The 24,621-nt window shown below is 35.1% G+C and overlaps 1 protein-coding gene across 2 annotated transcripts in view; it reads left to right on the forward strand.

Moving 5' to 3' along the window:
* Positions 1-24,621, forward strand: part of LOC149780198 (choline transporter-like protein 2) — a 136,984-nt gene that overhangs the window by 455 nt on the left and 111,908 nt on the right. The window contains exon 1 of one of the 2 annotated variants that reach the window (XM_089936952.1): positions 18,644-18,844. The exons of the other annotated variant lie outside the window; for it this stretch is intronic. Within the exon in view, the coding sequence (XP_089793078.1) occupies positions 18,805-18,844 (40 nt within the window). The 5' untranslated portion in view covers positions 18,644-18,804. Of the gene's footprint in view, positions 1-18,643; positions 18,845-24,621 lie in introns of those variants that run through there. 2 annotated transcript variants of the gene reach the window in all.

Consider the following 24,621-nt stretch of genomic DNA (forward strand, 5'->3'; position numbering starts at 1 on the left):
TAGGCCTTTTGATATATGCCTTGGTAATTGATGTAAGACGGTAATAGTACGTACGTCAGGGTAATTTATGTATGTCAGGGTAATTGCTGTAAGCCAGGGTAATGTATGTATGTCAGAGTAATTGATATATGTCAGGGTAATTTTATGTATGTCAGGGTAATTGATGTATGTCAGTGTAATTGATGTATGTCAGGGTAATTTTACATATGCCAGTGTAATTGATGTATGTCAGTGTAACTGATGTATGTCAGGGTAATTTTACATATACCAGTGTAATTGATGTATGTCAGGGTAATTGATGTATGTCAGGGTAATTGATGTATGTCAGGGTAATTTTACATATACCAGTGTAATTGATGTATGTCAGGGTAATTGATGAATGTCAGTGTAACTGATGTATGTCAGGGTAATTTTACATATACCAGTATAATTGAAGTATGTCAGGGTAATTTTTATGTATGTCAGGGTAATTGATGTATGTCAGGGTAATTGTATGTATGTCAGTATAATTTTATGTATGTCAGGGTAATTTTATGTATGTCAGTATAATTTTATGTATGTCAGGGTAATTGATTAATCAGTTACGAAACTGATTATCTGAAGAAAACAAAATGTCGAATTTACTGTCTGCAATTACTGTAATCGAAATTCTGGTGCCAATTATTACATTTTTCTATATGATTTGCATTCAGCACATCTAATGAACGGAATATTTAACAAATATTTAGACTAAATCAAAAACTAATATCCATCGATTCCAATTCGAATATTTGTGAGAATAATCAAATATAGAATTTGTCTTCAAATATGTTTAACTGCCTAGTTATATTACAGCAGCTTGTAAAAAAAATTAAACACAAATAAAAGTGTGAACTATCGAACATTAAATTATTTTAGAAGGGAACAGCTTCAAACCTGCAAAATTATCCAAAATTCAAGCTCCTGACATAACAATAAAATCAAACGTCTTAATAGTCGTTACATTCAATCCTGAAAACTAGCTGATATAAGTGATTGTTACTTTAAAATCCTAAACAGATTTAGAGGACTACGTTCAGATTTGTTCAGTGCATATGGCCCGGAGTGGCCAGTCTCAATAAATACTAAAGACAAGAGACCGGATTTGATACCTTTAATAACATGGACTATTAGTCCAATATATTCAACTATTCAGATAGGAAAATTTGGTATTCATTATTGTTCCAATTTCCACCTTTCATGACTGATGTTTGATGACAATGTTGATGGTCCGAAAAACTGGCTATCAGTTATTTTATGTTATTATTACATTAATACAATAAATTAATATTCGTGTTTAATATATTTAATCTAAGTAGGCCGTGGATTGCTGGATTCCCTGAGAGACATAACCTAGATAATTCACTGGAGTGATATACAAATTATTTTTCACTGCCTGTCAATAGATATGGATAAAATTAACACGAAAGTTTGGAAACTTTTAAAGACACGTCTTTTTTGTCTAGTGGTAATTTTATGGTCGCATAGAAGGAGAATTAACTTACTACTTTTATTTTCTGTGCGGATGTACACAACACACAGCACAACGTAAACGATAGTTGTTGTTGTTGTTGTGGGGTTTAACGCCATTTTTCAGCACACGATAGGCTATACATGGCGGCCAGTATTATGGTGGAGGAAGAACCCGGGAAAAAACACCGACCCACGAGAAGCTACTGGAAAGCTTTCTCACGTACCCACATTGGCTGAATCTTAGACTCGAACCGCCACAAACAGAGGTGAGATGGCAGTGATCCGTAACGAAGAGCGCTTTAGACCACTCGGCCACTCGGGGCCCCCGCGTAAACGATAGTAAGAAATCTGCTAATTTAATCTGTTATGCGTAATGTTTGCAAATAATCTTGAGCATAATTTTATTAAAAAATAAATTTGAAAAAAACTAACACAAATTTCTTGCTCAGAATGAAAAATGGATATGTTTTATCTTGTGGGTAAGAATCTTAAATATTTTCACTCATTTCCCCGGGCCCCGGGCCCCAGAGGTCTTGGGGCTCATAAACAGCTGACCAAAAATGTGTTTGTAAATTTATTAATCTTCACTCTCGACTTTTCAGCAAATTACATAACGCACCCTTATAACAAGAATTTGAAAACATTTCTGCTGCCAGTGTATGCTTCGTGAAAAAAACTGCTACTCTCTCCATCTGTACCCCACCCACCCACCCCAAAAAATCCCCGCTAATCCGCTTTCTCAGCACAGCGAGTGTGAGGGATCCAGACATCGCCTGGGCAGAAGTCAATTAAAATAAGCGTCTAACTTCGAATCCGTCAGACAACCAGTACTAGTTGGATTTATGGGAAAGAATATGGGGAAAATATATTTTTGTAAACAAGCAGTCCATACATAAATCGATTTTGCTAAAATTTATGGTTTCTGTACATGCTTAACAGCAATATGTTTGAGGTGAAATGAATGGGCCTAATGTGGAAATGACAGACATGAATAAAATGATGCTTGATTGTCTTGTGTAAATGATAACATTTAGATGCCAGGAAAAGCCACCAATAGGCATTCAATTGCAGGAAAATCCTTGGCGGCTCAAAGCGCTCCTCTAAAACCCCTAGCTGGTGGGAGAGGGCACTAGCCCAAGAACCCCTGGGTTTGGGGCCTGTGGGCTTCGTATTCTGGTCTTTTGGGGCATCATCTTCGCCTTGGGCGCCATATACCCTTTAATACGCTTCTGTTGGCCAGTAAAGAAAACTCATTGTTGATAACCAGTTCGATGAAATATATCAGTTATTCACTCGGAGCAAGTAAATATTTTCTCTGTTCCCATGGAAACTCACAACAGTTTATCTTACTTTGTACGTCTAAAATATTGATCAGAAGATCTTTAAACGCAAACTTTCTCCGTTTTCTACCCAACCACCATTAATAATTCATATTTGTACGTCGTCTCCTGTGTCTATTTTTAGACATGAGTTGGTAATAAAGTTTTTTGCTGTGCTGCAATATGCTGAGGCATGAAGTAGAATGAGTTAATGTTGATGATTAATGGGCGTGACACATATTTGTTTTCAAATATTTCTTGATAAGCTGTATAATGTACTAAACAGGATTTCAGTGGTCACAGCGAATTATGACAACCAGTTTTGCTTTGCTCCGCAAGACCGTCAGATGATGTCAAAAAGTAAAAAAGTAAATTTAAATGCTAAATAATATGTCGACTTTTTAAAACACAGTGTACATTTATACACATAAAATTCATATGCGTTAGATTAAAAAAAAAAAACAATTTTGTTCTTGGCCAAGTATTTTTGCTAATGCATCATGCTTCAAGTGAATCAAAAATAAGTCATTCTGATATGTATTTCACGTTCTATATATATGTATTAATGTTTGCATTTAACTCACGTTCTCTGCTTTATTACTGCAGAATTATCTACCTTGATACAGAATTGTCTACCTTGGTACAGAATTATCTACCTTAGTGCATGAGTTATATAAGAAGCACTTTGTCTACCTCGGTACATAATTATCTAGCTTAGTGCATGATTTATATAAGAAGCACTATACAATTAAGGCAAAAGTAAGCTTTCCAATCTGTCCATAACGCTATTAACTGTTTTTCTTGATAGAAATCAGTAGATCTCTTTGTTAAGGGGGGGGGGGGGCTTTTTGTTGTCGCGTTATTGGGTGCTGGTTTTGTTTGTGCAAATGTCTCTTCAGACCTAATGAAAAAATACAAAAATAAAATGGAGGAACCACTGTTGATAGTTTACGATGAATTTCGACTCAAATTGAAATAGGCCGCTGCATCTTATCCCAGTGTGAATTGATCTTAATAATGCGTGTAAGGTATAGCAATCAACACATTGATTATATAGTGTATTGTCTTTGTACAGATTGATTGGTTATGAAAAATTACAGTCAATAAGGTTTACACTGTACAAACCTGCTAAATTAGCCACATTGATAATAAAGGCCTTCACGTGTGTAAAAAAAGAAATGACAACAGGTTATGTAAATCGCATTGATGTATAGAAAACCAATACATATTTCCCTTTATAAGCATGTCTGTGCACATTTTGCATCACATTACCTTTTGTGCTTTTAAAACAAACTCTAACAACGTAACCGTGTGATGGCCCATTGTTTTTGGTCCATGTACAGTAAAAAAGCAATTCGATATCAGCTTTTAATATGTAATAGAAGCCGTCATTGCATATATGTATTTGTATGTAATAGTTATGTGTACACGTTCAGCTATTAAAAACATCAGGTTGACACCTGCTGTTAAGGTGCGTCGTTTTCAGAGGTTGAAAAAACAACAACTTCCGCATGCCCAGTAACGCAAGCACTAAATATTGTATTCATCCCAAATAAACACATACTCATCTACCTTTTAAAGAAATTTACAGCTCGATCATTTATTGTAACGCCTGTTATAAATCAGTTTTGATTGAGACCAGTCTGTTCTCTCTGGTTTCACTTGTACCCAACGTATATAGGTAAGCCAACATCATAGGCCGGTAACTGTTGAAATCTCTCCCAATTGGTATAGGCACTGACGTCAGCCGCATAATTAATGGGTGTATCGAAACACCCTCTGAACTTCTGTGATTGGTTTGAAAGTCATATCAGCACGGTGCTTAATGGGTAAAAAGTACTACGAGTTTTTTTTTTATTGTTGTTGTTTGAGTTGTTTTTTCTTTCTTGTTGTTGTTTTGTGGCTTTTGTTAGTTTTGTTGTTGATTTTTTTTTGGGGGGGGGGGGATTTCTGGTGGGTTTTGTCCCCATTGTTTGAAGATGGTACTTCATAATTATATGCGATTTCCCAGCCTTAAACGTGATGCGATAGTCTGTGAATTCCTCTAGTAAGTGTTTATTGCTATCGAGGAGTCAGAGCAGTGGGGTGGGTGGGTGTACAAACACAGTATGTGTATTCTTTTGTACCTAGCCTCTGATCACAGAGTGATAACTAGTATATTCTCTGTCTCCTGATTGATTGGTCGGTAACATCATTTGCACAACAGTGACGTCATTCACACAATAGCTAGTTTGCAAACTTCTGCCTCCAACAACGTGCAGTTATTGGGTTGATAGCTTTAAAGTGATGCATAGCATATTTTCAGATATCTTGACAAGTACCAACTCCTCCATAGATCACAATCAGGTTTTCGAAAGAATCATTCATGTCAAACTGCAATGACAAAACTTATAGACCAATGGCTACTAGCAGTAGAATCAGGTGAACTTACTGGTGCAATCTTCATTGATTTTAAAAAAGCATTCGATTTAGTTGACCAGTCGGTGCTCATTAAAAAACTTTCAGCCTACAAGTTTTCTCCAAACTCAGTTGCCTGGTTCACGTCGTATCTTACAAACAGACACCAGGTTGTTTGCACGGGTAAACATATATCCGAACCAAGTCATATCTTAAGTGGTGTTCCTCAAGGATCTATATTAGGGCCTCTTCTTTTTCTACTAATTATCAATGACCTAGCCTTGTATCCAGCGCACGCTAACACAGATCTTTTCGCTGACGATTCGACATTGCATTTATCTGATAAATCTCTAGACTCCATTAAAAATAAACTTCAAATCGACCTCAACAATATATCAGTTTGGTGTCATCAAAACAAAATGCATATTAACATTTCTAAAACGAAATGTATGACAATTGGAACAAGGCAGCGTCTATCTACTAACATGGATTTACTTCTAACTCAAAATGGCTTAGACGTATCTATTGTAAAAAATCAAAAACTTCTTGGTATCTACATTGATCAACACCTCAGCTGGAATGCGCACATCGATCACGTATGTGCAATGGTAGTCAAAAGAATAACTCTATTCAAATTGCTTTCAAAATTTCTACCTCCACAATCACTTGAAATTTATTTTTCAGGTTATATACTACCACTGATAGATTACGGTTGTACCATATGGGGAAACACATCAAATTATAATCTGTCCAGAATTGATAGACTCCAGAAAAGGGCAGCCCGAATAATACTGAAACTTTTGTTATGACTCCCTCAAATGTCTTGTTTTCACGTCTGAAATGGCTACCTATACAAAAATGTATTCTTTATTTTAAAGGAATCATGAGATACAAGTCTTTAAACGGTCTTTCTCCTGATTATATCTCTAACATAATTGAACTAAGATCATCAGATACTGAGCGTAATCTCCGATCGACGACAAACAACGATCTCCAGATTCCTTGGTCGAAAACCAATCATTACAAAAGCTCATTTTCTTTATCAGCACCTACTGTATGGAATTCCTTACCAATGAAGATACGTAATTCAACATCCCTTGCTTCTTTTAAATTATCATTAAAGAAATTCTTTCTAGACCAGCTGGAATGATATATTAAAAGCTCTGAATAGAAAACTTTAAAATCATATCCATAATTGATATATATTTGTATGTTTCCCAGTATAGTCACACATAGTCATTCATGTCAAATATGTACGAATGAGTGTGCGACGATATATGGTTATGTGCATGAACTTCCATTTTTATTATTTTGTTACAAAAACTGAGGACCACATGGCAGATGGGTCAGTCATGAACTTCTATTTTTATTATTTTATTACAAAAACTGAGGACCATATGGCAGATGGGTCAGTCATGACCAAATGTGTTATCCTGGTTAAGGATAGTTTATTATTATTATTATTATTATTATTATTATGCATAACCTTAGTTGTCAGCTTCGCCCACAACCGGCTGAGACCTACAGTCGTTAGCAAAGTCTGTCCTTGATGTGTTCACATCACTGTTAATCTGACTGAGTGTATACAAAAATCTTTTCATTTGTGACACCATAATGGTCATATCTATACGTCACACACCAAGCTTTCAATTTATTAAAAATCAGATCTCCGCTGTTCTTCACGAATTACATTGGGCACCTTATAGTTATCGAAGTTAAATTAATTTTAAGGAAATTAATGAAATCAATGTATTCATGGGTAAATGAAATGGGGGAGGGGAATCCCATTTTCGCTAGACAAAGTTTTGATATGTTAATCCTATCTACAGAGCACCATAACCTAGTGGAATCATGGCTAGCGAAGATGGAGGAATCCTATCACAGCAATAAAACAAGCATGTTAAAAAGCAGTATGTTTTTAAATAATAAATGTACTATTCCTTTAAACAGAGTATCCGTTGGAACACATACTGGTGTAATTAATTTATAAAGAACTCTTTTTGTAACAAGATATTGTGCAAAGGACCCAACATCATCATTCTATCTTAAGTAAGGACACGTGTATAGTATAGTAACAGTGAGAACCTGTGTGCGCGTGGTAAATGGAAAATTACATTCTTGTAGAAATTACGGAATTTAAATTAAAATAGTTCGCAGAATTATCAATAGAACATTGTTTTCGTTAAATAGAAATATTGGTCAGCCTGAACCAGGACTAGAAACTGATTAATATATTCACTAGATCATCAGAAATGTTCATCCACCATTGCAGTCCCTACATCATGGGTCACTTTTCTTAGAGGTATTCTTGTATTTAACCAATCTATGATGGATATATGCCCTTAAAGGTAACTTCTTTAGAGGACACACACACACACATACAACACACAGAGTCTCTCTCTCTCTCTCTCTCTCTCTCTCTCTATATATATATATATATATATATATATATATATATATATATATATATATATATATATATATATATATATATATATATATATAGATTGTGACCCACTGGGCTGCATGAATGCAATGTTGGATAGCCGATACCCAGCATACTAGTAGCCCCTGAAGATTAGTGTAATGACTAGTGAAGGAAAGAGGCATATTCTAAAGCTTTGGTATTGTAATATGATTGTATATTGCGTGTATGTAAAAGAAATGTGTCTGCAGAAAGGAGATAGTCTCATAAGTGGAGATGAAAGTATAATTACACGTGTGCAGTCAAAGGTGACTTCAAACTTTTGTCCTGTTAATGTATCTTATCGTCATGGGTGATAGTCTGTCTTGAGAGGTGACTTCTCATCCAGTGGAGACTTTCTAGAAAGGTGGCTTCACATCAAGGGGATGGCGTTTCTCTCCAATTGGCTGCTTATATAATGATGGTTTATCCTGAAAAATGAATTCTCGTCAAGGGGTAGCTTTTCATCAGATGGATGGCCTCTTTATAAAACTCTCCATGCTACGACTTCTTTTGTCTTCAGTGTTACACCAAATTCATGGAAGAAAGTGAAACTGTTCAAGACTAAGTGTATTTTCAAGTGCTCTGTGTGTGTGTGTGTGTGTGTGCGTGTGTGTGCGTGCGTGCGTGCGTTAACTTTCCTTTACCAACAGATCCTTTGGGGCAAATTTATTGACAGTTCTTAAAAAGATATGACAACCAATGAGACTAGAACTTTTTAAATTAAACACAGTAACGGCACACCGTTATTATAAATTTTCTTGAAGTCACTTTATTAGTAGCTAGAATATAAACGTCCTCAGTGCCAATTGAACGATTCCTTCCAATGCTGATCTTGACCGTCTTTGTCCAGTGGAGGTTAATGGTGTTTGATCTAGATAGTTAATGTGTTCTTCAAAATTACGAGCGTTAACTTTTGCCAACGCGTCTTTTGAGTGTTGGGTGACACCGAACGATTTCATCGCTTGACGTCCGTAAATGCATGATTGGACATGACACTAGAGGAATCAAATTTATTTTGATAAGGTTACATCTATTCCATGTGTGTCGGTGTGTGTGTATGTGTGTGTGTGTGTGTGTGTGTGTGTGTGTGTGTGGAAAATTGGTATATATAAGAAGCATATTTTTCCTCATGGTAATTCGATATTGACTGATAGATCACGTCTTGGTGCAAGCATAAGACAACCCGAATCATGCCTGGACGCATCGCGTCTCTTGATGATCCGGAATTTCTAATGCTGAACTCGACGTGATCAACATCACATTACTGTGAAATACATATATGTATAACCTCTGTCAACGTCCAAGTGACCGCTGACCAATCCTACTGAGTTATCGCAAAATGGCATGTTCTCCCTGTATTAGTGTTGACAAAAGTAGGTTATAGTGACCTCATTTTCAAGATCAGGTGACCAGATGAATCTCTTGATCGGTGGTTTTAATGTGTCCCATTTCCTCAACATGTCATAGTCAATAATGTAATAAAGCTAATACTCCAATCCATTGACCACAGTATGTCAGATTAGCCTACGATCCATCACCACAATTCATAATATCGTTAAAGTTTCCTGATTATTGGTCATATCTTAACATTTATGCTAATCACTGATAAGCTGAGTATCTCTCTACAGAAACAAAACACAAGTTAAGTTTATGACTCAATTTTCCTAACAACATCCTTCTAAATGTGCAATGTAAACGATATTTCATTTAATATCGGATCTTAAATACATAACTATTATGTGTGACTTTAATTCCTACATTAAAGTCATTATTTCCTGTACAAATGTTCCAAAATGAATTATCCAACTCGGGATTGTTATTATTTAATTGCTTACAAGTTGAAAATTCAGTGTGTAATTTTATTTTAGGGATTTTCATTATTTTTTTATGACTCCGCATGATGCGTTGGTCTATTACAGATGTACAAGTTGCTAATACATCTGACTAGAATAACACCTTACATAAAACGTCATTCTTCTTATCGTCCAGAACACAATACAATTGCCAACCATCTACTTACCTTTTGTAATTTTAGTCTCAGCTAATACGCAATGCAATTACCACCATGTACTTACCTTAATATTTTATTTATTATCCTAATGTATATTCGATATCAGTGAAGTGTTTGTACAAGTACAATCTTTTTACATGTATCTACTTTGCTTTGACGTCTCTGGTCATAAAATTTATGAATAATCTCCGTATACCGTATATGTTACTCATGGTGAAAATACGTATCCGGTCCGGGTATATCTCACGGGTACAAGATAATAGCATCCTTACGAAAAATTAAGGCAAGGTAGCATTGCGGACGGTAAAACTTATATATATATATATATATATATATATATATATATATATATATATATATATATATATATATATATATATATATATACATACTCTGCTATAAAATACAGTTGTTAGGCAATTAAAACCCATAATAGACACTAGATTTTAAAACTATCTATCATCGGCCCTGAGAACTGCTTCGTCTTTGGTATCTTAACAAATATGTCATAACCACAGAAAGCGAGCATTTAATCTTTATTTAAAGTCTAGAAATGTACTAAAATCATTTGATATAATAAGTTAATAATGTTAATGCAAAAAAAGATATATCCAGTGTCTAATGCATACACTAAATCTTTCCATGATGTAGGCCAATGTGCACGCATATTTTTAAATGTGCATGGTGAAATTACTTTTATAGTGCGACAGTGTTTACTCTCAAAGCAAAGCTGTTCATTTAGTTTCCATGCTTACTAAGATAACTATAATTAGGCTTCACGTTGTTTCTAAAAATTATTTCCATCTATAAGTAAGATTAAGGACCTCTGTTGTATCTGCCTTTACTTGTTCAGTTTTAGAGCTCTACATTGAACCCTGGTTTTAATCATTTTGCAGACAAGTTTAAAATATTCAAAACAAACTTGCAAAAAGCAAGAATAATCTTAACAATAATTTATTGAAATAATTATATGATGACCAACAACAACACTGTATGGATACGTTGTATATATTTGAAATTCTCGGATGTACAATTTGAATTAATTTCCCCATTGTCTCATAGAAACCTGAATATAAAATCACGTATTTTTAAAAGCACAAGAGTCACTGTAGAGAAAGGAAAAAAATGGCAGTTTGAGACCGGACATGCCGATCATAGTCCACATTTCCTATTATACCCCCATGACTTTATCCCTGCGGTAAATGCAAGTGAATCCCCTAGGGTCCGAACACGAGTTTGGCGCGAAGCTTTTCATTTACTCTTTTTGTATTGCCTCTGTGGGAATGGCGTGATGTGTGTGTGTGTGTGTGTGTGTGTGTGTGTGTGTGTGTGTTATTTGGATTTTTAACGTAGCTTTTAACAATTTCCAGTCATATCGCTACGATAATAATAATAATAATAATGATAGTAACCTCTTTGTGTGTGGCGTGTGTGTGTGTGTGTGTGTGTGTGTGTGTGTAAGAGAGAGAAAGAGAGAGAGAGAGTTTGTGAAGCAATTCCATTCTTATCACTCCATACAAAAAACAAAAAAAAAATAACGAAAACTTTTTCTTAAAGGTTAGAATCTGGTTTTGGTAAGGTTATATATGTTGAATTTGTATTGGGTTTTTTTGTGGTTGGTGGGAGTTCTCAGCGATTATGTTATGTATAATTGTATTTAGTGCATGAGCTTGTCCCAAATCATGTTCACTGTGTACCTGACTACAGACACTGATGTTGTTTTTATTTTGCAAACAAATAGTACATAGTTTATTTTTCCCTAGGAGTGTGGGTTAAATATTAAGATCATTATCAATCAAGGTAAACATGTTTATCCGGGCCTGGGTCTAGGATATTGGAATTCCCCCCATGAAGAACCTGTTGTACTTGATGTTTCCCATGTTCTTTATTATAACTTTAGCAAACGATTTTACCCTTTTACAACTTAGAATTTTCTAGAAATAAACTTTGAACTTTTGTGTCTCAGATTTCTGTGTGCAAGTTTGTTTACTTGAACTATTATTCACTTCTGCGATAACATTAGAAGTAGAATCGTTTGCATTATTGTGTTAACTTTTTATTTGGGTGGAATTATTTATTCAAATTATTATTTTCTGGAATTACAAAGTGCTCAATAATATTCTTGTACAGAAACATTACTGTAAAGTCATAGTGAATTAAGGCAATGGCATCTTAGATTATATTGTGGTGAATACATTAATGGAAAAACATCATCACACATATCAAACATCAGGCCACTGGCACATTATGGCATTCAAGATTACAAGCACACCAACACTTCACTGCTGGATCTTATTTCAAACACCACCGGAATTTTATTAGAACTTTATTCGATGTGATTGATGATTTAGCTTTGACTATTTGGGATTTAATACGCGATACCCAAATTTTATTTAAATTTTCAATTTTGTGTTCTAGGAAAATACAATATTTGTTGAATTTTACAAAACTTCTTGGTTTTCGCTCGTTTCTGTTACTTGGTTTAAGACCACAGAGTCGTAATGGTGCATACGTAAATTGTTATTTCTGATGTGTCTTAATATTATATTCAATCGTCTAGCATCAGATCGTAACCAAGGACTCCTACCAGATAGCCAGTGCGGATTCCGGACGGAGCATGGAAGCATCGACATGGTGTTCGCTGCTAGGTAGTTGCAGAGCCAGGAGCAGAATGCTGACCTTTTCTCCACCTATGTCGTCCAGACCAAGGCCTTTGACACTGTTAGTTGAGAGTGCCTGTGAAAGACCATGGCCGAGTATGGATGCCTATGGAAATGTATTACATGACGAAGCTATTCAACGACGGCATGGAAGCTGGAGTCCGTGACAATGGCGAGACGCCTGGGCCCTTTCCTGTCTCCAACAGAGTAAAACAAGGCTGTGTACTGACGCAAACACTTTTCAGTCTCATGTTTTCATCCATGCTCACTGATGCAATCAGATATGGCGACGTGAGAATCGGCATCAGATAACTAACTGGTAGTAAAATGTTCAACCTCAGAAGACTTCAAGGAAAAATTAAGTCACGAAAGATATCTTCAGAAACATACTATTAGCTGATAACTGTGTCGTCAGTGCTGGCTCCGAAGATGACATGCAACGCAGCGTTTACAAGTTTTCTGATGCTTGCACAAATTTTGGCCTTACGATCAGCATAAAGAAGACTGAAGTAATGAATCAGTCTGGCCCATGAGAAACATATGCTTAGGCAAACACCACAGTCAACGGCCACAAACTGAGTGTAGCGAACAAGTTCACCTATGCTGGCACCACTTTGCCCCAGAATGTCGTAATTGATGACGAACTTAAAGCAAAGGATTGCAAAGGCTAATGCAACCTTCAGCAGACAACACACAAATGTCTGGAACAGAAGAGGCATTAGTATACAGAAAAAAGCTGAAGGTGCACAGAACAAAAGTACTCCCTACGCTATTACACACCTGCGAAACCTGAACAGTGTACCAGCGAAACACATCCGCATAACTTGCCTCAGAAGACTCCACAACATCAAGCCGCAAGACAGGATCCCGAATAGTGAGGTCCATCGTCAGACAAGCCAGTTGAGTATCTTCACCATCCTGATGCAGTCACTGTTGCGATGGGCAGGTCATGTATCTCGCATGCCATACCAGCGGCTTCCAAATGAAACTCTTTTATGGCGAGCTTAAGCAAGGAAAACGCAACAAAGAAGACCAGAGAAAATGATACAAGGACACCATGAAGAAAGTCATTTAAGAACTTTGGGATTAGGTATGACAAGTGGGAGCAGACTGCTCAGAAACGGGGTATATAGAGCTCCTGCATCGGTAAAGGTGTTTCAACTTGCGGGGCCAAAAGGAATGCTGCAGCAGAACAATGGAGAAAGGCCATGAAATCCAGAGCCAGTAAACACGCTCCGTCAGTCCTCGGGCAAACATTAGTATCTCCATCACTTTCTATTTCAACTTTACCTTTGCATTTCGATTTCAATAAAGTTAATATCTATCCATTTCGAGCACGATATGACAAGCCTTTGATTAACATCGAAATGTCGAATTCCGGAACTGATAAAGCCCACAGATCGTTAGTAGGAGACAACTCTCTGTATATTTTTAAAAGAGTTGTATACCTTATAAAACGTCATCTTGTGAACATTTGCAAGCAGAAATACAGTTAACAGGGAATGTCTTTGTTTAAATGTAACAGAACTAATACGTTCCTATTCCCTGACGGCTAAAATAATAAAACCCCCATATTCGACAATTAGAGGAGAAAAAGTGAAATTTCGCCCTATTTTTTAATAATTTTTGTGCTATATATCATCACTGCCCCTCTCTGCTCCCACAGCTTTTACTGCCCGCAAACTTCAAAATTTTCGTCATTTTGCAAAACAGATCACTTCATTACGGGATTGCAGACTACATGCAAGATTCATTTACCTCCGAAATAAACAGCCTGACAACGTGCTAAAACTAGTGACTTCATACATTTTTTCTTTTTCCCAAAACTTATGTTAATAGAATTAAGCTACGATGAATTTTACATTGTTAGATTACAATCAGCACATATAGTACATTGACCTAACACGCCATGACAAGAATGTGAATGAGCCAGGGATTTGGGACTATTTTGCTACATTCTTAACATACATATGCCTCCGCCAAGCTGGTCAGCGTAGGGATAGAGATAATATAAAAAATAGCAAAGCATATCGCCAGAGAGGAGAAACGCTTACCTAGAGACGATGATGTTACCATAATAATAATAATAATGAGGACTTTGTACAGCGCCTAATCTTTAGAAGCTCTAAACGCTTTACAACTTTAGACAACACCTATAAGATAAGAAACATAATAGTATTATTACAAAAACAAACAACGTGAAATTAGAAAAACATTAATAAAATAAAATAAAAAACATGCTGAGAATATTTCAGGTAGGAAACATTATTAGGTCTTTAAGTTTGTTCTTGCTGTCGAAATAAGTGCGTTTTGAGAGTCCTCTTGAATGTGATCACTGTGTCTTTGTGTCTAAGTTCAGTGGGCAATTCGTTCCACGTTGCTGGGCCCTGGTATGCAAAAGGACGCTGTCCATACGACTTTGCTTTACCAAACGATGATGTTGCGGTAACATTGTGGCGTCTTCTTGGTCAGTCTGTATTTGTGTATATATATATATATATATATATATATATATATATATATATATATATATATATATATATATATATATATATATATATATATATATATATAATGTTACTTGTTTAGGCTCTAATAAACAGTAACAAAAGAAAGATTGAAAACAAGCTTCGAAAAATTTAACAAATAATTTATCTCCCTGGAAAAGCGCCGTAAAAATGAAAAAAAAAAGAAATAAGAACTTGCAGTTTTAAGAATCAATTCTAAGAATAATCCATGTATTAAATTTTAGAAGTCCTAGTAATGAAATGTTCTAATGAAATCCAAAAGGAAGGCAATGACGTATACTGTAGTCAGTATTGTGCTGTTGTGTCTATAGTTCTTTGTTGATTCACAAACAATAATATTCCGGTGTTTGAATTTCCGAATAAAAATTGGAGAAATGTCTGTCCAATAATTCTGTATGAGCAGTCGAAAATTTCCAGGAAAAAGAATGAATCTTTTAAAGTCCAAATAATTTGAATAAAAATTAAAATGTTACCTCCAAACTGTTCACAACAAAACGAACACACTGACATCATGTTTTTGTTAGAGCCCAAAGTGAGAAATGTCTCTAAACATCACTAATAAATCTAACTACTGTGCAATTTCGGAAAACCCAGAATTTTGCGAAACAGGGCTGTTTACAATCTGAAATCACATACTTCCAGTATGGCCTTGATAACAACCAATAACTTTACTCCAAGAATAAAATTAAAATAAAAAGTTTACTTGTCTCAGTGTTTCTGAATCAATGTTGGGAACTAAGTCATAAAATAGAAACAGTTTTTTTTCTTTTTAGGTATTTATGAAAAGATTCAAGTCAAAATGAATTTTCAGGAAAATATCAAATTCCAAGTAAACACAATTACATTACATTGACCTGTAATGAAATCAAAAATAAAAAAATTTAAAACTTACAAACAGACAATTAAATTAAGTCAAAAATGCATATGAAAATGTGATTTATAAATGTCAGCATGCAGACACTCGATCATCTTCTTGAATTTGTAACCCTGAAAAACTTTAATATATATCTGTTAGAATCATACAAATAAATACATTTTAAAAGATATAAATTTTTACCTCAGAAAAATAATGCATCTTAATCCAAGTTTCATTTTTTGTAAGACGTTATTCCACACCTACTTTATCTCCTGCTGTCCAAAACTTGTCAACTTGCCTCTCGAATGGATTCTAAAGACGTTCTTGAGCGTATAGTCTGTTTCTAAATTCTTTAATAATTTTCCCCCATAAACAAGACGTTTTCAACACATTACATCCTCTTCATTGTTGTTTATATTTATATAAACTTTTACTAATTGTGTTATTAGATAGGTTTAGTTTGCTTAATATTTCTTACTATTTAGTTGTATTATTAAATTGAATTTTGCAAAACCAGCTATAAGCATGACCTATTTCATCGGCTGAAACGTTGACATAAAGGATAAAAAGTAATGCATTTCATTTCCGTAGCCCGATGCATAAGTATTACATCATTTCAAACCCATGTGCAGAATAGGCCGACATATTGCGAGTCATGAAAACACAGGGGTGGTATCCCGTGTGTCCACATATTAGCATCATTTTGAATAGAATAGTCTGGTGACAATTGCCGCTTTTCAGATGGTGAGCATTGCATTGTTTTCTTTTTTTCGTCAATTGGTCGAATTCGGTGTGCGTTTTGCGCCAATATTTGTGACGGAAATCTTATGTTATGGTTGTTTAATTTTCTTTGTTTTATAGTTTAATTTCATTACATGTTGTTTTTATGTAACATTATATTTGGACTTGACCCGATCCAAAACCTGGGTTCATTTCTGCTATACACAAATTGATTTGTTAAATTTTTTTATTCATTATAAACAACTAGTACATAGCTAGATTATTCTCTATATGTATGGGTTTAAAATCAGTATTATTATTAATAGAAGAAGTAAATATATTTATTTGGATCAAGGCTTTTGGAGTTTCCTATGTGAATTTTTATTGCTTTTATTTTGTAAACATCAGATAATTCTAAAAAGTTGTTTTCCGTCAGGTAATGTTTTTATAGAAAATACTAATTATTACCCGAAGTCGAGTAAAGAAAATTCTTGGATAAAGGCATTCGCTGGAATTTATAGTATATTCAAATCTGGAATTATACTTTTGTGAGTCAACAAAATACTGACGGGCCCCTAGTGGCCGAGTGGTCTAAAGCGCTCTCCGTTACGGACCACTGCCATCTCACCTCTGTCTGCGTCGGTTCGAGTCTCGGATTCGGCCAATGTGGGTATGTATATATATGTGTGTGTGTGTGTGTTTGTGTGTGTGTGTATGTGTGTGTGTGTGTGTGTGTGTGTGTGTTACTCATATGCGGGTAGGGGGCAATGGCGAGCGTAAAACAGTAAGGGTATTGCGTTCCCACAACCCTACACCAGTGGGTACATGTCAGTAAAGACAATAAAATTACTGCTTACTTTAGGTGGCGCTCCACAGTTTCGTATTTTGCATAGGTTATGATTTTAAAGAAAAAGAATTTCCCCAGCTTTCCTCACTGGTTATACTGGTTATTTAAAAAATACCTTGTATATAATACGTATAATTCAAAGAACCTTTAATTCTCTTTATTTTGGTGTATGATTGATGGGTGTAACATGGATTATAGAGTATACAGCTTGGCCTTACTCCAGATGTGCATCTTTCAAAAAAGTGCTAGCTCCACTTGGTCATTTTCACTTCCTGAACTTCAGAGTTAATTGTATAAAAAAGAGTCGATAATAAATTTTTTTAATACATTTTATATATTTGGTAATTCGTTCATTGCACTTTCAGAAGCTGGTATTGTCTAGTCTGGCAAAATTCATTTTCCCTATTTTAATAGCTGCCATGGATAGTGTACTTTAGACTAATTTAGGCTGATTTGTTCGCACAAGTGAGCATTCACTTTAGTTAGCAGTGTGTTAAATCATGCACAATTTCCAAAAGTACAATATCCAAAGAAATAGCATCCACATTACATTACAGTAGTATAGAGGTATGCCACCATTATCTCCACTGCGCATGTTTTAAATGCAAACAATTTCACCTTACATACGTCACTCTCTCAAAAGTACATAATAACTGTTGAGCGTCCCCTTACACATGCGATACCCGGAGAGATGGCTAAGGGAAATAACCTTGAATAATCTCACTGGTACCGCATAATGAGCGTAATCTTTCCTTCGCAAAGATGATTTAAAAGTCTGTGAAATGCTTTTCTTGACACCAACTAACCGCTAACCGAAGTAAATGACGGCCACATTATCATACTAAATACCCGCAAAATATATATGTATACACGTGATCCACATCGCAGAATAGTACAGTTTTGGGCCATTTATGCTGCATTTCCATATGTATCACACACTAAAGAAAATGACAGTCCTCAATTCGCAGATAAATCTGCCTGTAACAATGAAACATGAGGTTTTTTCTTGCAACCTTTCGTGGTAAAAAAAAAGGTGTATTGCAGAAGTCACTCATTCTTATTTTCTGTTGTAGAACTACAATAGACATATCTTTATTAAAACTATCTTCAGTGTTAATTGTATATATAAATTTCGCTGTAACACTAATGTATGGAGTAATATATAAAATACAGCATTTCAGCTGCACATTTTAGCTACCTGACATGAATATTATAACTGTCACGATTTTCACCTGCCCTACTTTTAACAATGCCTTAATTCAAATACACACCTATTTTTAGTAAATGTGCACAGCTATATTTAGTACATGTTGTTGTCATACGTGAGTGTCTTGAGTCACGTGATACAGGTAACAAACTGCAAAGAACACACCCGAATATACCTACTCTTCTACGAAGAAAGAACTGAAAAAGTGATTAATCTGCATTATAACTTACTGGGCCATAAAGTGTCTACATTAGTACGAAGAATTTCATGTATAAATAACAATAAGTATATATCACCTGAAATGTGCGGAGGGAAAGATGAGAATGAAGAAAACAAATATGGTGAGATAAACAAAAGGTTTTCATAGATCGTTTAGATTTGCATGTTTCATTATTTCGTCCGAACGGAGTATGGTACGGCTAGCAACAGTAACACGGGTGCCCGACGCAAGCTAGGTGAGATACATAAATTTGTCAACATCATGAATATATTACCTTAGTAAAGAAGACTGGATTCAAAACCCTTGACAGACATAACCTCAGCGATACATAAAAAAATGGGTATTCAAAAATGTTGTCTTTATGTAGCAACTTTGGCGCATTTTGTAAAACAAGATACAAGGCAAGTGTATTTTCACGTAACATTGAATTAATTTTTAGAATAGAACGAAATCAAACCTGCTGAATCACCTAAAATTTAATCTCCAACTCGCAGGAAATGATCACATTGCTTATAACATCGCCATTACTATTCTATATACCTTAGAAAAGATAACAGGTAATATGACAAGTTGATAAATGTGGTAAGAATAGGGGTATACCAAAATGAGAATGTACAGAATAGGGGTATACCAAAATTAGGATGTATATAATTGGGGTATACCAAAATCAGAATATACAGAATAAGGGTATACCAAAATCAGAATGTGTGTGTGTGATTTGGACTTTTTTAATGTAGCTTTAACAATTCTTCAGTTATATCGCTACAATGTCTGCAGTGTGGCAGTTTATAGTGATGTCTAGCACTGGGGCATCATGCCGCAGACATGTAGCACGATGTCCCACCCAGTCACATTATCCTGACACCAGACCGACCAGTCCTAACACTGACCTCTTAATGCTGAGTGCCAAGCGAGGCAGCTGTCACTACCATTTTTGTAAGTCTTTGTTATGACTTGGCCAGGGATCAAACCCACGACCTCCCGCATCCGAGGTGGATGCTCTAACCACTAGGCCACCGGAGCGGTTAAAATCAGATTGTATAGAATAGGGTCATACCAAAATCAAGAATGTATAGAATAGGAGTCTTACAAAAATCAAGAATGTATAGAATAGGAGTCTTACGAAAATCAAGAATCTATTGAATTGGGGTCATACCAAAATCAAGAATGCATAGAATAGGGTTCATACCAAAATCAAGATTGCATAGAATAGGGATCATACAAAAATCAAGAATGTATAGAAAAGTGGTCATACAGGCAGTGGCTTTTTCTATTTTGGTATGACCCCTATTCTTTACATTCTTGATTTTTGTATACACAATTTAAAATGTTTAAAAACCTTGTACAAAAGAAATATTTTGTTCAGCTTATAATTGTCTGTCATAATCCAATATAAACTTTTATTATGTAATAGAAACCCGAAAAGAGGAGTCAAAATTATCAGGTGCAAGCATTCACATGTAGTTGCTTAAAATCTGTACTGGTACATTAATCATGTATTACAAGAATCAGTTTCTAAACATTACCTGATCTTAAAGGGTTGAAGAATCTCAGTTGTCAAAGTTAAATTAATTTTAAAGGAAATACAATTTATATGGTCACATTTTGTGCTAAAAATAAGAAAAAGAATTCTTTCACAAAAAATAAATCAAAAACTGGAAATAAAGTATATTGTTAAATAAGAAAGTTATTCCTCTTTTCTAAGTGTACTCAAGGGAAGTAAATCTTGCTGGAAAAATTCCAAGGTATTCCTTGTGTTAAAAAGAAACAGGTGTAAGGGCCATAATGTTACCAAGATTGAGATATATATACCATATAGTGAGGGCAAGAGTTCGTGAGCTTGATCAAAACAAATATGAAACAACATTCTGGTAGAAAGTATTGATTTTGAGTGAAGAGAGTAGGCAGAATTCTCAACAGAACATCTTAATATTAAATAGAAAACACTGGTCTGTCTGAATCAGTGCTCACAAAAGATTGGATTCACTAGACTATCCAGAATTGTCATTTCAGTTTGGGTTCTTTAATGTAATATTGTCTTATGTCTGTCCACAATGGACACTTGCCCTTTCTAATAAATACACACACACACACACACACACACACACAGAGTGATCAGCAGTGTGGCCAAAAGGATACATATCCATAAAGGCAATTAAAGAAATGTTTATACGGGACATATGGCATAAATACAGTATCAGTAATTCCGGGTCCAACAAATTTACAATAGTGAAGTAGGCCACTTGGCTATGAGAAAAAGTCTTAGTCAGCCCAGAAAGCCACTTGATATGAAATTGTTAGCTGTAAGACTTCCAGTCTTCAGAGGCCACTGTTGTTCAATGGTTAGTATAATAGACTTGTGACTGCAAGGATTTGGGTTAGAATCCTACTTGAGAACAGCCCAGGTCAGCTCTTATGATAACATTATTGGAAAGCACTATTTACTCCAATCATCTCAATTCTAAACACAAAACCAAACCAAACCCTGTTTCCCATATTAGTTGTTAATTGCTGTTCCACTTGTTAAATATTTTCCTTTCTTTTAAAGTAGAGAAAGTCATGATATGTAGTTTTCCATGGATGCCTGAATTCAACATATGATAGCCCAGCACTAGCATTTTGGTTAGCCTCTGGGCTGTAGGCACATGATTTGACTGACTGAATATATAAACCACCTATTTATGTTGGACTTAATTAAAAAGCTTTCTTGTGTATAGGAAACAATTTAATCAAGTGCTGTACTAATTTGAAAGCTTTTCTGAGTCTAGGAAACAATTTAATCAAGTACACAGCACTCCTTTCTAATAGGGCATTTCATTTAGGTAGACTGTAGTTGGTAATAGCCATATCTAGCATGAAATTCAAAATGGCCACAGGACAGAGAGTTGTGTTATTCCATATGGATTTACAGGTAGCCAGGATTTGATCTGGAAATAGTATGTACATATTGCCAAGAAACCTCCAGCCAACAGTAGCAAAACCGCCATGATAAATGCCAGAAAGTGTTTAAAATATAAACTTTGCAGTGGCAGTGGATTTGAGCAGGTTTTAATGAATATGCGATATCAGCCCCTAAACTGCCTGTCAGTATTATTATAGGTGTAGGGCTGATTTATTGGCCTAGCATAATGTATGTAATTATTTGGTGGTCTCACTATAAAGAGGTATATTCTATGTTTTCTACTGATAGCATTATAAAAAGGGAATGCTGGAATTGGGTTCAAAATATTTAGTACTCAGCAATGAATGTGAAAGATGCATGGTACAAATGTAGAGTTTCCATCCATCTACCTATCCATTCATTCATCTATCCATCCATCTTAGTTAAGTTTTATTTTGTGTCCATTTCTGGTGCACTTCTGGCCAGAGGGTCCTGCAATTTTAATTACGCAGGATGCTTTATGTGCATGGCTGTGTTGCAGTCTGTACAACATCCTCCTGCCTAAATATGGCCACCTTGATGCAGCTAAGCATATTGTGTGCTTTATTGACATTGCATTCAAGTGGTGCAATTTTCTGTGCATTTTGGCAGCAGATTGTGTGCTTTATTGACATTGCATTCAAGTGGTGCAATTTTCTGTGCATTTTGGCTGCATATTGTGTGCTTTATTGATATTGCATTCAAGTGGTGCAATTTTCTGTGCATTTTGGCTGCATATTGTGAATCATTCTTGGATAGATATGTCTTGATGAGTGTACAAAATTCTGTTTGCTGTAGCCATTGATAAACATATTTCTATAGTTTTCATACCTAGTTTGTTTGGACATTAGATGACTTAGGTCCATTTTTTTTCATGACTCCAAATACTCCAGACTGAAAGATCATTAATTATGCAGAATAACCAGAAGTATGTATTACCGAAAATAAAGATCAGGTAGCCAGCGATGTACATGTAACTATTAATAAGCTTAAAACTTCTTTCAATCCTGCAGATTAGTATAATGACTAATGAGGGAAAGACTTGTACTTAAGCTATAGTGTGCTAATTGGGTTGTATAATGTACAAAACAACTGGCTGCAGAAATGAGATCTTAAAAAGGTAGTCTCAAAAAGGAGAGCAAAGACGAGATGATTACTTTTGTGGAGTGAAAGGTATATTGTCATCAGAGGAGTAGCCACTTTTGAAAGGTGGCTTTTTATCTAGGCTTCTTATCAAGGGGTGGCCTTTCTTGAGAGGTAACTTTTTATTGAGGATTAGTATTTATTGAGAGGTGTCTTCTGGCCAAGGAAGGTATGGCTATTGTGCATATTATCAATTATTTTGCTTTGTTTTGTTTGCTTGGATGTAGCTGCAGAAGTCCAGTTGCTTGAATATTATTCAAACAGGATTTGTATTAGCAAGTGGTTGTGGGTTCGACACTCTACCAGGACTGCCCATTTGTGCCCTTGGAAAAGAGACTTTGCACACTTAGGCCAAATTTACTCAGCGATCAGCATGATTTAGTGAATTAAGTATTCAGAAATGCCAATCACCTAACTAACGCTGTAGTGTTTACTTAAATTTCTTAACATGTACTCAATTTGCAATATGTTGTTTCAACAAAAGTTAGAAACTCAGCTGCTTCCCCTTTTCATGGCAATAGGCTTAGTGCACAGCTGACAGCTATTATAACACATACCATGCATTGCTATAAATAAGGTTGCTAATATATGTGTTTTAAGTCTTATGTACCAGTATATTACACAGCTGACAGCTATTATAACACATACCATACATTGCTATAAATAAGGTTGCTAATATATGTGTTTTAAGTCTTATGTACCGGTATATTACACAGCTGACGGCTATTGTAACACATACCATACATTGCTATAAATAAGGTTGCTAATATATGTATTTTAAGTCTTATGTACCGGTATATTACACAGCTGACAGCTATTATAACACATACCATGCATTGCTATAAATAAGGTTGCTAATATATGTGTTTTAAGTCTTATGTACCGATATATTACACAGCTGACAGCTATTATAACACATACCATGCATTGCTATAAATAAGGTTGCTAATATATGTGTTTTAAGTCTTATGTACCGGTATATTACACAGCTGACGGCTATTGTAACACATACCATACATTGCTATAAATGAGATTGCTTGCTGTGTGTGGTGTAGTCTTATGTTTCTAAATTTCTTGTGGATATTTGACAATTTTAGTAAAACATCCCCAGGATTGTCATATTGTTCTAAACTGCTAAGTACATACATGTACATTCGGGTTTTTTTGCAGGAACTAGAATGACTAAGAAACTATGCAATGGTTTGCAGATTTAAAATTATGCTTCGTTAAAATGTATCTTATAAAAGGTTCTGTTTAGCCAAGTTTTTAAAAGGTAAATTATATAACTGAAAGAAATTTTTATCAGTAAATTTGATGTTTAATATCCACTACAACCACATCTGCTTTTTTTTCTAGTGATGTCATATTTTTGATGTGAAAATTTATTATACGCTATTAAGAAATTCACAGAAAAATCCAGCTAAACAATCCTCATAAGCAGAGATGTAGAAATATACAATTTAAATGGAACAGGTAGTTCTTGCATTTCTTATACATGTAGCTATTTCATGCTTGTTTACATTATTCACTGATTTACATCTTGTAAGCTTAAGCTTAGCCATTTTGACACATGTACATGTACATATAAACATTGAACAGTGATGCTTTACAGCCAACCAAACAACAGACCTTAATGTTAGAGGCATTTGATTTCTTTTAGGTTCATGACAAATGCTTGGAATTTTCACAATACATGTAAAAGCCCATCATCAAAGTTAATTGATCAATAATTGATTAGATATGGAAGCCTACAAAATATTTATCAGTGGCCATGGTCATAGAATCCATAAATTCTAACAGTTGCTTTTAAGTCCAGTTGGAAACAATATAGACTT

The sequence above is a fragment of the Sinohyriopsis cumingii genome, chromosome 16 (assembly GCF_028554795.1).
Source record: "Sinohyriopsis cumingii isolate HCF-2022 chromosome 16, ASM2855479v2, whole genome shotgun sequence".
Classification (NCBI taxonomy): Eukaryota; Metazoa; Mollusca; class Bivalvia; order Unionida; family Unionidae; genus Sinohyriopsis; species Sinohyriopsis cumingii.